At 37.4% G+C, this 16,626-nt stretch overlaps 1 protein-coding gene across 2 annotated transcripts in view; it reads right to left on the bottom strand.

Moving 5' to 3' along the window:
- Positions 1-205: 205 nt before the first annotated feature.
- Positions 206-16,626, bottom strand: part of CTDP1 (CTD phosphatase subunit 1) — a 116,554-nt gene continuing 100,133 nt past the window's right edge. For both annotated transcript variants that reach the window (XM_074829788.1, XM_074829777.1), the window contains one exon: positions 206-1,238. In XM_074829788.1, the coding sequence (XP_074685889.1) occupies positions 1,097-1,238 (142 nt within the window). In that variant the 3' untranslated portion in view covers positions 206-1,096. The remainder of the gene's footprint in view (positions 1,239-16,626) is intronic.

The raw sequence follows: 16,626 nt of genomic DNA, 5'->3' as shown, positions 1-16,626 counted from the left end.
AAGAACCTGAGAAAATGTCAGAATGTAAGAGTTCACGTACCAAAGAAAAAGGAATCTTCTGAGCCAGTGTTTCTCTCCTCTGCCTCAAAAATTTGCACTTGCTTTTAATATTTTTCATTATTTTTGTGCAGAGTAAAGGAAAAATAATATGGAAAGGTGCCTTGTGTTTGATGGAAGCAAATGAACAGGAAAGGGAAACAAAGCATACAAAATGAATTTTTATTAAATGAAAGAAAATCTGTTTTGTGGGTCAAATATGAAATAGAATATACAAAAACTTTACATCGGATCTCTTGTCAAAGAAATTAAATCCTATCTAGACTGAAGTAGCACTCGTTCTTTCCAAGACAACACGAATGGTGAATATGCTTCTTATGGCAGTACAGGATCACACAGTATGCTGTGCTAAATTTCTGGTTACAGAGAAGAAAAGTTAAAAATCTAAACGATGTCCCTAAAGAACCCAACTATTCCACAAAGTAACTTAAAAACATGAGTTTTGATCGTTATGTATTCTCTTAGAGGCAAATGACAGGTGGGTCAAGTGCAGAGTTCACAAAGCTTGCATATCACATTCTCTGTTTCTATACAAATATAAATCATTCTTTTTTATTTTAAAAATCCTTTTATATGTGATAGCATTTATTTGTGGAAAAAGATGACCAGTTCATCAGGTTCCTGCTGTACTACCCAAACAATTCCATCTCCTTTATCTCCTCCTTTTTTTTGAAGACCATTACCCATAAACCACAGACTGCAATATTTTTAAAAAGTTGCTGTATGTTTAATCACAAATCTTTGTATTACTGTCCTGTATATGAAGGTACTGCAGAGCTCCTAACATGTCTTTGGCATAGCACACCAAGTCCCATTTAATACTTTTTTTGTTTAAAAAAGTATATTTTCCTTTAGTAAAACACCTTAAAAACATCTATTTCCGATTTTGTAAAATAATGTGTCACCTCTCGTGTTGCTTTGCAAAATATACACACACATTTTGGAAAAACATTGAGTACTGACATAAGGGACTCATATGAAGTCCAATCTGTTTATGAGAAGTAAAATATAATTACAAATTCCGTCTTCTGCATGAATGTCACATGAAGTCATTCAATTCAGCTTCAAGCGCTGCTGCCATTTCATCCGCTTCAGAACTGCTTCCTTCCTCATCTTCATTGCTAGATTCTTTACTGGATTCACTGGCAGCATCATCTTCATCCAGTTTGCGCTTGTGACCCCTGGAAGGGTAGACAGAGATAATGTCTGTGGGTCGAGGAATCTCATTGCTTATTAACACTGACCACTATTTAACGTGAAAAAAAAATGGGGCTAAAGGACTCAAGTTTTTTTCAGGTCTAGACAAAAAGTACAGTTCTTGCTTTTAAATGAACAAACAGTAGCTAGTTCACACAACTGATTTTTTAATTGCTGTTATTTGCTGTCAGCTGTAGGTGCAAAGAACAAAGTACTTTTAATTTTGTTCCTCCCATTCTTCTGAACAAGGAATGAAAACAAAGTGTAAGACTATTTGAAAATAATGAGTTGATTTACTTTCCTCTTGCATTCCAAAAGAAAGAAGAAACCCATCGTGGAATGAGAGATTACCAAAATACATTATACATTACCATATGATTTTGAAATATTCAAGTTTCTGCTTTTTAATAAAAACAAAACCTTAACTGATTAACCAAATCTCACTGCACCAGTTTCTACACTTCATGCTTCCAAATGCAGGGGTCTCGTTCTTCCCTTTGATGCCTCTTTGGATTAGTACTGCCAGGCCGAACAACACATTTCTTAGCATTGCTGGAGAATTAACCAGTTTAAACAGAAAGCTGATGTGCACCATACCCTGCCGAACGAATCATGTTCCTGGTTGTGAAATATCTCCAAGGAAAATCTAACGCTTCAACTGGGACATAGCCATAAGCAAAAGAATTTGGATTTGTGGAATCCTGAAATCTCTTTTCCTTGCCAAAAGGGAATTTTATATCAGACGTGTGCTTCTGAGACAAAAATAAAGTTGAGACTTTGCATTGCATAGAATTCATAATGAGCTGCAGAAACACCTTCAAAATCCTTCCTTGATCATTTTATCAAATTTCAAGCAGAAAAATATATGCAAAGGGGGTATCTCTTAAATAACTGTCCTCTTCATTGCTAGGTGGGGCTTCATTAAGAAGAGAATTCAATAATGGAAAATTGATAAAATGATCTTTTATCTTTTAGTAAAAAGCAGTAATTCAACAATGGTCCCTTTACTTCTGAGAGTATAGACAAGCAGCATATAGCAAGAAAGACTTCTGATAAATACTGACTTGAACTATGTATATCCAAAAGAAATAAATACAAAGATTAACAGCCAAACTTGTGAGCTTGTAAGCAATACTGAGATACAAAGCAATTTTTATTTTTATAGACATTTTTATTGCCATTTTCCCAGAAACGTTAATTTTCAGGAGCCCAGACTGCTTGATTTGTAAGCTGGTTGAGTGACACCTGACCTCCCCTTTCTCAGCTTCTCAGGAAGATGGACAGGTGTGAAGTCAGGAGGGGAGTCTGAATCAAAATGGGAAGCAAGCAGTACTATGTTCCCTGTTTTTCCTTTCTGCTGCACCAGTGGGACAAAAAGATACACTGCTGCTCCTTTACTGAGTGCTTCCTCACTGTGATCTTAGGTGGGTTTTTTTGTTCAGTAGCATAGGGTGGTAGGAGTAATACTGCAGGGAGGTAAGGCTGAATTCTGGGGATTCAGCCTGGGGTCTAAATCCCAGGAAGGGAACAAGGAAAAATGGGATGAGGTGAAAGCATTTCCTGAATATTTTGCTACTGAAACTCAAATGTGGCCTGCTGAGGCAGTTACAGGGCACTAAATGCAGCCTAATACACAATACAAAGCAGTTTCTCAGGCGTAACACTGATTTCCATGCAGCCTACATTAGCACATGGTTCAGATGAGGAAGCACTCAGACTAAAAATGCCCAGTTGGAAGAAATCTTAGCACATTTCCATTAAAAGCTATATAAATGTATGGAGCTTGAGTTTCACTTGCTCACTTCATGAGGATTTCAGCCTTCAGAAATACAGCACTATTTTAGGCATTAATGACATTATTAGCTAGAGAAAAGCTAATTGGGAATTAAAGAAAGCTCAAAGAGTCTTACTCAGCAAAAGAAGAGAAAAGTTGTGTGTAGAAGTATACACAGAGAGCTAACTGAGAAATAAAGATAAATAAAGACAAGGAGGGAATCTATAGCACAGTGTTCACAGCTGAAAACATTCCTATTCATCTGTTTGTAACAGTGCATCTATGGAAACTGATGGTGTCTACCAACTGAAAAATAAAATCAACAGTCCGACAGCTATAATTTACACATACAAAACATGTACACACAGCCACAGATGATGTATTAAAGACCATGGCAGGACAAGCAGGTTTTTAGAGCCAGCCCGGATACTGTGAGTTTACTGGGACTTAAATCAATAGCAAAGATCCTGTAGAAAAAAGGTCTGTGAAGAAACAATATCTCATTGCCAGTTGATTATTTCTTAAAAGTGAGGAACAGTTCATTTACAAGATAATTAAGGCAAAGACTAGCAAAATTACTAAATTACACAACAAAGCCACCTTTTCATTTAAATCTACTCCATAGCAACTAGATTTCAGTGAGGACAATCAACAAAATACAGGAACCTGAAATACTCAGTGTAACTAGTTAATTAAAAATGGAATTCCAGTCTACAAAAAGACTTTCCAGAAAACTTTAAGGGACAGTCCTGACGTATTTTCATCCCTCATTCAGTTATATTAAGCAGTACCTTTGGAAGTGCAAAAGACTAATTTTGATCTATTTTGTGAGTTCTTGTTCTTTTGGCAAGGCTAGAACGACAGCTCTATTCAATCTAGATATGAAAACTTCCTCACTCATGGGGAGGAAAAAACCATCAAAACCAAAAAAACCCACCACAGCTAAATATTAGTCCTCTGCTAGAAGAAACAAAAAGTCTCTCAATAATGTGACTATTGTTGTTATTAAGATAGAAACACCTTTCACTATTTGTCTATTGTAAGCTGCAGCTTCACAGCTGTTCCACAAACATTTAAACAAATATTATGAAACCAAATGCAAAGCTAACTCTGATAGAAGTATGGAGGAAGAACATCAGTAATACAGTGCTGCATTTTTTATTTGCAAATTCAGAAAAGCAATAACATCCCATTAATAATTTCTGTCTTCAGAGAAAAACAGTATATCCCCATGGCAGCATATCTATTAACACAACAAACAATTCAAAATTTATATTTTCCTCATTATTTTGTGCCCACTTCGTGTCATTTCCAGTTTCAGAGCCATAGTGCATAACACTTTTCAGTGGAAAAGTTAAGCACTTAGAGAATTCCTTCTTAATATTCAGCAGTATGTTGCAGGCTTCCATTGCCCCGATTTGCATTTTTAAAAGGAATTTTGCTTGACTGCTATTAAAACCCAAATATATGGATAATAACTGAATATCTTTAACCTAAAAATGAACAATTAAACTTTCCAAAAGACTGAATGCAGAACTTTACATATCTGACAACTCTGTGAAAAAACTTGTACAACTTATATTTTCTTTGCCTTTGTATTAAATATTTTTCCTTTGTACTACCCAGTACTAGGAGGCCCGCCAGCTCCTATCATAGAGAAATCTTTTTAAAAGAGAACTAAATTTAAAAAAAACTTGTATTTAAATAAATTATCAAGATATTTATATAAACTGCAAATATAATTCATAATTATATTAAAATAAAAAAACACTTGTAATTGATACATGTATTAAAGTTATTTTTAGGGAAATTTAATCTACAGAATGCTAATGAAAAATATAGTTAGTGATATTCTAAATGAAGAGACGGGAAGAGAAGACATTACAAAGTTGCAATAGAACACGGTGTATGCATGTGAAAAATAGCACAGGAAAAATTATTGAAAATAAAAATTTATTCAGCTCTTGATCTGTTAAAATGATCACTAAAATACGATTGCAAAGTACAACAATAGATTGAATGAAAACTTCATTCTTATAATTTCAATTTAAATTCACTGAAAGAGCCATAGGGAACAAAGCAGTGAAAAAAAGTTCAGTATTTGTTGCTTCTACTATCTTAATTTATAGTTAGCTGAAATATAAATAATGTTGAAAAAAAAATTTTTTCCCTATTAATTGAAAAGCAGATTGTCTCTGCGCTGTTTTGCATCCCAGCGGCACCCTTTTAAGAAATACAGTGCTACATTAAAATAGAAACATCTAATAAGCAAAGGAACTCAAAGGGCAACATAACCCTTGTTTTAAAAAAAGCAAACCTAAACCTTTTCCAAACCTTGTTTTAAATTTGCAAAAAGAAAAGAAAACTACACCAAGTATTTAAATAAATGTTCACATATACTTTAAATTCCAAATACCCACAATCCCCATCTTCTGATAAGAAGTAAACCTCTAAATTATTGCAAAGTGACCTGATTTTTTTCAGTAGCTCCTAAAATTGGTATAGTAACAAAGAAGAGTCTGCAGACTAAATGTGTTTAGTCTTTAACAAGCAATCAGCCTATAGCATTGACATCATAAATCAGGACTCGAATTTGGTACCAAATACAGTCAAGTTACTCTCTAATGAGAATACTCGCATAGCAGCCATAAGCAGTTTGGAAGGCGATGGTGTGAAAAGGGCATTTTGAAACAGCTTGCTGCCTTGCAAGAGCATTACAACCCTGTTAGACTGCCTACGCTGCCCCAGGCACACCTCTGAAGTCCAATGTGGAAGATCTGTCCCAGTTTCCATACAGCCCTAGCCCCAAAGCTTTCTATAAACTCCTTCCATAATGGAGAGGTGATGCTGAGTTTGGTAATGCAACAGGAATTTGACTCCCTTCCACACGAATTTGACTATGAGAAGTTTATTGATAAACTAGTACTTTGGTAATGTCCAGTTATTAAGAATTAAGAGCTGGTAAACCAGGAAAACTGTTCTTCAATTTTGAAGATGCCAGCCCAGTCAGTACCTGGCTAACAAGGTTAAAGGACGTGAGATCTGAAAACACACAGGTTGAAATCAACATTGTGGGCATTAATACATTACATAGGACAGACAGGATGATTAAATTTTCAGGAAGATGTTTCAAGCTTTGCAGTTACTTTTCTTAACATAGGATACATGCAACATCTTTTATGTACGCTTGATACAATAGTGAGCAATTGTCCATAGCAGGCCTTTAAAACTCAGGTGTCTACCCTCTGGCAATTTATCTCATGCATCTGTGCACAAACATCCTCTCTGGCCCTGGCATAGCACGCTGCTGAGCACACAGCATTAAGAGCAACAAATAGCACTAGCCCCATATTGGCAAGCTGGAGTGTGTGTTTTTACTTTACGCTCATGCTATGACAAACAGGACAATTTTTAGTGTCGCAGGAACAAATGCCAGACACCTCACATATTTCCTCATGAACTCATCCAACGTTGTCTGTGGGATTACAGGATGATCCAGAAATCTAATATGCAGAAAAATGCACAGCGAATGTTTATTGCACAGCCCCAGCGTGTAGAAAGAGATCCTGCAGTTGGATGAACAGCATGCTTTTAACGCTCTTCACAAAAACGTCTTCGCAGAAATCCACCAATTCCAACTGACAGTTCTAAAATGTATTTTAACTAACACAACAGTAAAGTGAGACCTAATTAAATTCGGTACAGCTTTTCTGCTTTAAAATTTAGCACACCTGCACACTATTGTAATGGTGAGAAACTATTATGGAAACTTTTAAGACTATTTTAACAACAGCTTTAAAGTTCTCTGAAGTAAACACTCAATGTACATCTAAATTCAAAGAAAGTTTTAAAAGTCAGGACGTCATAGAAAATTTAAAATAAATAAAATTACTACAATGTGTCAACAAGGGTATTTTGTAAATTTTGCTAAAATCTTCCATTTGGCAAGGCTGTGTTTTCCTCATATTTAGACCAATGGGAAAGTTTAATAACAAAAAAACCCCCACCCCAACTCATTGAAAATGGTTATTTCTTAACAGTTAAACATTTGCTTAGGATATTTCAAAACCAAAAAGTGTAGCCATAAAGGTTTAAAATGAAAGACTGTGCACTTGTCCTGGTTTAAGCCCAGCTGCTCTCCCACCCACCCTGGCGGAGGGATGGGGAGGTGATCAGAAGACAACGGTGAGGCCTCGTGGGCTGAGATAAAGACAGTTTAATAGGACAACACAAGGAGAGAAGAAACAATAATAACAATAGTACTAATAACAAATAATACAAAGCGAGTGATGCACAATGCAGTCACTGACACCCCCCCACCCCCCCAAACGTGATGCTTTGCCCCTTTCCAAGCCACGATCCCCCAGTTACATACTGAGCATGATGTCATATAGTATCAACAACATCAATCCCCTCGGCTACTTCAGGTCAGCTGTCTCACTGTGCCCCTTCCCAGCTTCTTGTGAAAATTAACCCTGTCCCAGCCAAGCCCAGGACAGCACTGAACTAATTTTTTCTGTACTGAACTAATTAGATACAGATAATAACTGAACTGGATAATGCAAAACTGAAAAGTTGAATCTACAATTTTGCTTATATAATTAAATCACAGATAAATAAACTACGCCTCTAAAATATTACTTGTTATTTTATTAACATCAAGCTGTTTAAAAATAATCCATGTAGTTGTTATAAGGGGACATTTAAACCACGCAACATTGACTATTCAAAAGGCAAATGTGACAGTGGCAGTTTTAGATAACATAACAAATACTCTTGTCATTGATTTGTAGAAGACAACAGAAAATTAAATATCCTTTTCAATACGTGGGATGCCAGACTGTTACCTGACACTTTCATAATGGAAAATGCACAGATGCACTCAGGCACATCACCTCTTAATCCTATTGTAAACAAACAGAAACATGGTGATCTATTCACTTTTCCTGAACATCTTCACCCCCTTTCTAGATGACTGCATTTGAATAACTGCCCAACAGGGGAACAAGCCAATATTCAGTGAAAAAAATACATGTCCATCAACATATCAATAGTTTTAAAGCTAAACCAGGCCTTTGTTGTTTGAATCAAGTTATCTCTCCAGCTTCTAGTTTACAAATATTACCCCTTCTGACAACAGATGTCAGATGGTAGATTTACAGCTCTGTAGAGATTCTGGGTAGCTCTGGGAGGCCATAATAGGAGATACCAAGGATCAGCAGTGAGCAAAGGAAGCTTCAAGCCTTTCTTCACCAGCACCTAATGGGTACAGTGCAGCAACTCCACCTGGATTTGGTTTGAAAATATCCTTTGAAAATGGTGTCACTCAAATTAGTTTCTGTTACAGGAAGCACTGCAGGAGATAGTCTCAGATAGTGATGAAGAATAAGGTTCTCACTAGAGATTGAAATATCAGCTATTGTTTTTAAAAAAGGTAGCATGCAATAAAAAAAATAAGATGAAAAATGGGCAAAAAATGTAAGGTGTACGAGCAATTTAGAAAATTCAAAAACAAACATAAAAATAAGGAGTTGGAAAAGACAGAGCATATGATTACTCTGAGAAAAGACAAACTTGTTTCATTTTTCTCACAGGAGCATACTGTGTGTGGAGGTACCTGTGTGCCAATATAGTCGAGTACAACTACAGTTTAAAGAGCCAGTGCTGCAAAGTTATGCTTGGAATTCCCCTGCCCTGTCATCCTTGGATTTGTCAGCATCACCCAAACACTGAGAACATTCTTCAAGATGCATCATTGGGCATCTTAACAACTAAAGATATAATTTAGCTCATAACACACTGACTGTGCTAACCAAGGAGGCTGGAGCTAGGACTTGGTATTCTCTTACTTATGTGGTGGCATTTTAAATTAGATATTCAGAGATTATCTTAATATGTATGTTAATACACATGTTATGGGCTACACTAAATTATATTGAAGGCTAAGATAGTTTTGTCAAAGGTTTTAACTCTGATTTTTACTAACTCTTTTATTACTTTGTCACTGTTTTCAATGAATTATTGAGAATAAATTGCAAATAGATAAAACCTTCTAGGTTGTTCATTCACTGAATAATGGCTTTGTTCACAAGAATATTAACTAAGAACGTCTCTGTTTCATCATAAAATACAAAATATAACACAAAACACATTACCGACTTGTAACACTGCCATCTCCACTAGAAAAAAGACTTTGAATTCCTTCAAAATGTTGCACTCCAATGGGGTAAAATACTCACACCCTTTCCATGCTGAAACGTACTAGCTCACTCCTGCCAAAAAAGGGAGATCCTTCATCCTCCTCATGTTCACAGATGATTTAACTGGATACTCCCTCAGGCTCTGCTGCCTGCCTAACCATGTGGTAACCCAGTTAAATCCTCTAGAATAACAAGTTGTCCACTGTCTTTCTAGTTAGCTGTTCATGAGTATTATCTTATTGTGCAGGTGTTGGGACATTAGAGCTGTTGTGAGGGTGTGGGTGATACCGTGGTACTGCTAGGAACATGGGAGTGAGATCGTCCCGTCTGGCAATCAGTGGCAAATTTGCTCCTCGGTATCATACAATGTTTTCCTGGAATAATATGTTTCTCTACTGATTCTGTTTCTTTATCAGAAAACTTCAGCACTCCCAATAGACATGCTATCTTGGCACTCTCCATTCCCCCACCTCATCCTTACCCAAATTCCTAGCCCTGCCAGCTTAGATTTTTATTTATTTATTGGTAGAAATTTTATACAATAAATCATTTTTCCATGCAGTAAAACAGGTTTGGGAAGACTTTGTTTTGGAGATACAACAGCAGTAAAATACAAAGCTACAAAGAACCTAGAAAATAATTTATCAGCATTAAAAAGTTGTATTTTAAGTCAACATTTTGCTTCAGACATTCTAGTATGCTTCAAGATGTTTTAGAAAAGCCAGTAAATTACAAGATGAAATGACATCAAGGCAGGAAGTCACCTCCTGGTAGAAGAAATGTTGAACTTAAATTTGTTAGAAATTTAGACTAGAAATTGCTAGGTTTCCATGAGACGCAGAGGAAAGTAGCGTCAAAGGCTTGATTTACAAATAAGAACAATTTGAATTAAAGTTGTAAGAGTATCTGACAGAACTACATGACTTTTACATCAGTTTTATAAGGTTTGCGTAAATGATATATACAGCATACCAGTACATGCAATACATTCAAAACAGAATGCTATCCACTTTTCTTTAACTGTGCAATACTAACAAAGTCCCTAAAAGTGGGTCTACATTCATTAAATTTGGATCTCTGCAATACTGGGTCACTGAGCATCACAAATTCAATTTGGATCAAGCTGGCATATGCCAGCCTATCTGCCAAATCAAATCAGACCGCAGAGAATTCACCGTATCTGTTGTTTTCACACTAGCTAAGATATGACAAACTACCCAGTGCAGCAGATCACAGCTCTGCTGACTAACAGTACTTGATCCCATCTACAGTCTGCTCTACAATTTTTTCTGTCAATATTTCTGGAACAAATCTGATCTAGCAAAGGCAATTTATACTTGATCTGTACTTGCTGTTGTACAGTTGCAAACTTTTTTTATGGTGTTGCCCAAAAACCAGATTCACTGTATTGTTCAGCTGCAGCCTTTCCCATAGCTCTAATGAAGACATCTGAAGGAGAAGATGCTTCGTATCTAGTATCAATCTAGAGTAATAGGTTGCTACTGAGCTTGGTCTTATCAACCAGCCATAGGCCTACATAAAGTATGACTATCAAGTTACCTGGATGTATGGATGCACACAAGAGGAATGTATGAATAAGTGTTTCTCTCCCCAAATGACTTCTGAGAGATTCACAGTACTTTAAACATTTAAAAAAACTAACACTGCAACAAGTTATTCTCTTTCTAGTTGTTATCTGAGAATGAGATAGCCACACTGATGCAGGGAGAGGAGCAAGGCCTGACATGCCATGCAGGGGCCTGAGTGGAAGAAGGAACAGACACTTCCCTCTGTGTGACTTTAGTAATAAAATCATTTTGCAGGCCCTCTCCAAACAGACTGAGCATGCTCCACAGCTGAACCGTCTGGAGCAAGGACTCACTCGGATATACCCCTGCTCTTTCTAGTGTGCACAGCCAGGTTTCCCTTGGGGTAGTGCCTGTGTGCAGCTGTGGCAGGGAGGAGAAGCAGCCCAGCCAGTACCAAGATTTTACAAGCAGTTCTGACTCCCCAGCTCAGGTGCAGTTTACCCCAGTCCAGGGTAAACTTGAACACTAAAAACCTTCTTGTCAGACTTTCAGGTATTACCATTCCAGACACAGTGGTCTGAAGTGAACTGCAACATCAGCCAAGAGCTGGGTCTTTTATATTTCTGTGATTGCATCTGCACGCTCTACAGGTCCTTAGCCTAGTAGAAATGTATTTTGTATGAGCATTTACAATGATCTGGTTTGTCTGATGGGTTATTTCACTGTAAAAAAACAAATACTGTCATGTATTTGATTTAGTTTTCCAGTAAGTATTTCCTGAGATAGCTAAGGGCACAGTCAAGCCATACTGGTAGTTCGCAAAGCAGCAAAACAAAGCTCTGAATGGGAGATGTGAACAGGGACCCCTTCCGTGCAATGTGTTGGCAACATGCTTGAGCCACATAGCAAAGGACACTTTTACTGCTGTGACATCTACTGTGGGTGGGGAATTAAAACATACATATTCATACCTATTCATGTGCTTGGCTGATAACAATGCAGGGACAATTCTCCACAATCAGCTTGATACAACAGACTTCTGAAATAAGTTCAAGTTTTCTACAAAATCTGACTTTGTTTTTCCCAATGGAAGAACCTACTAGGAGTGCAAATGATCAATTAGCTATTCACAAATATGAAGATCTATCCATTTTAATTCCTGGTGTTTCCCCCCCCCGCATTGAGAAGCAGCACTGCTTCTCTTCTACCAACATTTTTAGCACACGCTTCAAGCAAGCATTTTAATTGTTGATATACACTGCTGTTTAGCAGCCATTACAGACTTGCAGGGGGCAAGATTAATGCACATTAATTATTATATGAAATTTAAAGTACTTTTAGAATTCATTAGGGAAACTAGAGGGTTGTAATATATCACTTATTTTTCCTGATCGGAGCAATGCTCCCTTACAGCGTTTCTGCTAATGTCCTAGGTCTCAACAGCGGCATAAAATGAAGGATTAAAACCATTTGCTAGCAGTTGTTAATGTACTTCTTGGTTTCCTTATTTTCAAGAGATACTTAGATATCCATACATCTTACTAAGGAAAAACATAAATTGTTTAATAGCTTATAAATTGCACTGAAGCACTCAGTCTGACTAAAGGAAAAAATGCTGCCTAAATTACCAGAGGGCCAACCCTAGGGTATTCTTCAGAGTCTTCATGCCAGCTTTCACTGATATGTAAACTGAAGCAATATATTACTCATTTTTCTCACCCTGAACTGCTACTTTACATCTTCCTTACCCCTCTCTATTCCTTTGAAGCCACAGATGCAAAACAACATTATCATCTATGGACTGCTGCAATGGGGTAGTAGTGGTAGTAGTAACAAGTGCTTAAATATTCACACAGTGCTGGAGAAACTGTATCTCTTATGTGAACAGGAGCAAGATACTGGAGCCTGGTATTGTTAATTGGTCCTGTGGAGAAACAGAAAAAACCCCAAAACAACCTTAGAGTTTCTTATCTGAATTCAGATCCCATCAGAAAAAGGAACTGCCCCCTGTGTGTGGCACAAGTGATCTGAAGTCAACAGAGTGAAATAGTTTTCCTACTCCCTCCCTTGTGAGTGATCACAGGTTTTTCAAATCCACTCAGGTTTCTAGTTCTCCCCCTCTCACTCTGGCAATCACAGGAGTCAAGCTGTAGCTGCTGATTCTACAAGGTGGCAAAAGAGGTAACAGACCCTTGAGCAGATCAAGTCAAGAACTCTCAACTTGTTTTCCCATTATCCTAGTTTCTTGCAGCCTTCATTTCTTCAAACTTAAATTGTACCCTTGGCATTTTTTGGATCTAGGTAATACCTAAATAAAATGTTTCACACAATAGCACCTCTCCCAGCTAGGCTACAGAACCAGCATCAGGTAACTGCCCTTTGTGTGTTGTTCTGAAAACTCTCCACTCCTACCTGTGAGATTGTTTTGGACAACCCCACAGCCAACAATATTAAGGGGTGACGTTACATATCAAGAGTTCTCCCAGCCAGGGGAGCTCCTCAGATGGGGTCAACAGCCAGCTCCCATTTCCCTGGGTTGGGGTTAGCTTGGGATCTTGTCAGCACAGGTTCTCCTCCTTTTTCACCTCACGCATCTCTGCTGTAGGCTATTAGGACTTGCCCAGTGCTCTTTTGACTCCCAAGTAGCTTATGCAAACTCTTTCCTCCAACTTTGACCTCAGTAATGCTGATTTTACAGTTCACTTAACGGTGATAAGTTAATTAAAGCAAACAAAACACTTTTTGTTTATTCTGACACAAACTCTTTACTACAGAAACACAAGAAAAACAGAGCTAGATAAAAAGATAAACATGTTCACCTAATTTCTTCCTCTCACTAGTCTAGATCAAATTCCTTAGGCTTAAGGTCAGGGTCCTCAAAGGGTACCAGGATCCCCCCTGATGCACAGGGACTCTTCTCCAAACTGAAGAGTTGTTTTCCAATGCTTTGCGCTTTCTTCTTCAGCTGGTCTCACAGTTAAACAAGAATCCTCTGCTAAAAAGCACATCTCTTTTCTCTGTTCTTTCTCTCCAATTATGTGAATGCCTCATCACTTTTCAGCCCTCAGTCTTTTTAAAATTATAGTAACAAATACTTGATTTCTATAGCCTGCTTGTACAAAATCCAGCTGTTGTAGACTGGTGCTTCTTGCAGATCTGTTAGAGAAAATTATTTCCCCTCAAGCTCTAGTCACTCTATTGTCCCAGGATGGAAGCTGTTAGTTAATAGCTCTGCAGTGATAAAAGGCAATGACTGCAGAAAGACTTCTACTTCAAATACATTGATGCATTAATGAGAAATCGATTTCATTACTCCACCCAGAACTCTAAGTTATACACAAATTCACTAAATCATTACAGACAGTAAGAGTTAGAAAAGAGAAATATAAGAATGACAGCAATTCCTATATATACTTCAGCATTTATTAGCACATTTAAGGAGACTCGGAGAACAAGGTAAATACTCTTATGCCTGATGACCTACATTACGGTTCTAAACTTTTGCTCCTGTATAAACTAGAAAAAAGTAGCATCTTAGATTTGCAGTTAATTTTTCAGATACCAGCACACTTCTTATGGAAAATGCAAGTGAAGCCTATTTAGTGTTAAAGTAAATTGAGAAAATGAACATACATTTTAACAGCACTTTCCTAATTCTAGTAACATACAGACTTTTAATTGCCTGTCTATCCTTCCCCTGAAGTATTAGAACTTAAGCATCATGTAGACTTACACAGTTAAGCCACATAGTATTGAAGCAGGAAAGCCCACCAAGAAAAAATGGTATTGATGAATTAGTTTGTTTTTAATGAATTCTCTATATACTAAGACACATTAGCTTTCAAATCTGTTGCTGAAAACACTTTGTATGAGATAAGTTTATGCTGTTTTTCACTTTTCCAAAGACACTTCCTGATCTCAATTGCGCAATCACTATGTCCATTAATGGGTATAACCTCAATATCATATGCAATTCAAGTTATATTAACTGCACAGAAACACCTGGACTGGATAATACTATATTATTGCATCTAAACAACTTCTAGGTATTTTCATAGCAGACAGTAAAAGAAGCTGAAGGCAGGTGGTCACTAACCAGACTGCATTTCAAAGCATTTTCAAACTTCCTGTCTGACATGGTCCAATGCAAACACGGGTGTTATAAACCACCACTTTGTGAGAAACAGAGTCTTGTGCAGTTTACATGCCTTTTAGCAATTTGCAATGATTTGAATCCTCCATATTGTGCAGGGAAATGTGAAGATACCACAGATTCATGTTAAAGTATCTCACACAAGGTCAAAGTACCATTGTTCAGCTATTTAGTGAACAACGAAAAAAATATTTATGGAACTAGAACAACTTACATTAAGAATAATGTAAAAGATATCAGATTTAGGTGACAGTTAAAATGGAGAATACCTCACTTATACCACCAAATGCTAAAGAAACTTGGCAAAAAAGCAATATCATATCCATATGGAGACACACTTCGGAAAAAAATCTCTTAGAAAAAGCAAAGAAGGTTAAAAAATTCAACTGCTGTTTATATTTGATAGGTTTGGAAAAACCTAATGTTTTATGGATATGAATGTTACTGAGAAACAGTTTATTCAAGTTGTTTAGGAACACTGTACAAGAATAGTAGTTCAGATAGTCTCTCCAGAAAGAACCATCCCAGGAGAAACCAGCAGAAACCAGTCAGTCCCCTTGAACTTCAGCTATGGCACCTGCCATGTAAGATTTATGAAAAACCCCATATATGAGTGATAATACTGAAGTCTGTAAGAACAAGATCACCATCACTGACCATACAACTGCTGTCAGCAGCGTGCTTGCATGCACTCCGTTCCGCTGCTGCGGTTGTGAGCAGGCCACAAGCAGCCCTTGGAAAGCAAGTGAGCATTGACCCTGTGCACTAGAGAGTAGAACCAGCTCTCTTCAGACAGGTGCCATGGCTAGAATGTGTGTAACTACAACTCTTGACATTTTAGGACTGTGAGAATGGCCCTGCTACACCCTAAACAGCTGGCTACACCTTAAAGAGCTGCCCTGAGGTTTAACCCAGGCTCTAGGACAGTCCAAAGCTAGTTGCTTTTCACATTAATTTTGCACCAAGATTTGCTTGGTTGGGCCAGAGAACTTTTAGATCATATAGTTCACTTTCTAAAAGCCTCTAAGAGGATTAGCATCTCCATTTTAGAGGAGGAGAAAAAGCTGCAATGGAAACTTAGCAGCTTGACAGTTTCAGCAAACATGCACAAGCTGTGCACTTGCTCCTTGTAGGAAACAGAGAAGTACAAGACCATTTCAGTCTCATGATCTAAATGTGAACCAGCACCTTGGTTAATTTTAGCTCTAGTTAATAGTCTAAATGTGTGAAAGTTTACACTCTCACTGTTCTCTCCTGTGACTTTTTTTTTTATCCAGCTAATGATCTGAAGCTTTCCAAAATGCACGTTCCTCTTCAACAGATATTGTATTAGGCCTTTGCAATAACTCATCAGTTAGCAGCTCAAAGTATTTCAGAATCTATAAGCAGCAGCTATGAAGTGAATGATGTCCTTCTGTGTTTTCTCCTGAAGTAGGCTTTGCATCTATTCCTTGTGCTACATATATCAATGATGTACATGTGCCTGGATTCTTAGAACAAGGAACTTCCTCTGCAACAACTGAACAAGCATACCTTTGTTTCCCTACTGATTTATGCATCTATGAACATACAACAGACTGAGTTAGACCTGGTTTTCTCAGTAATCCTTCAGTAATTTTGAGAGTTTTGATTTTGCTGTAAATGGGGATGGAAACAGTTTGAATATCTCAACATCCCCCTGCACAGTGATACCCCATTCTCCTCTCTTTGCAGATT

This window comes from Strix aluco, chromosome 1, assembly GCF_031877795.1.
Source record: "Strix aluco isolate bStrAlu1 chromosome 1, bStrAlu1.hap1, whole genome shotgun sequence".
In the NCBI taxonomy this organism is placed as follows: domain Eukaryota; kingdom Metazoa; phylum Chordata; class Aves; order Strigiformes; family Strigidae; genus Strix; species Strix aluco.
The sequence above is the reverse complement of the archived record's forward strand: the minus strand, read 5'-3'. Positions and strand labels throughout refer to the sequence as shown.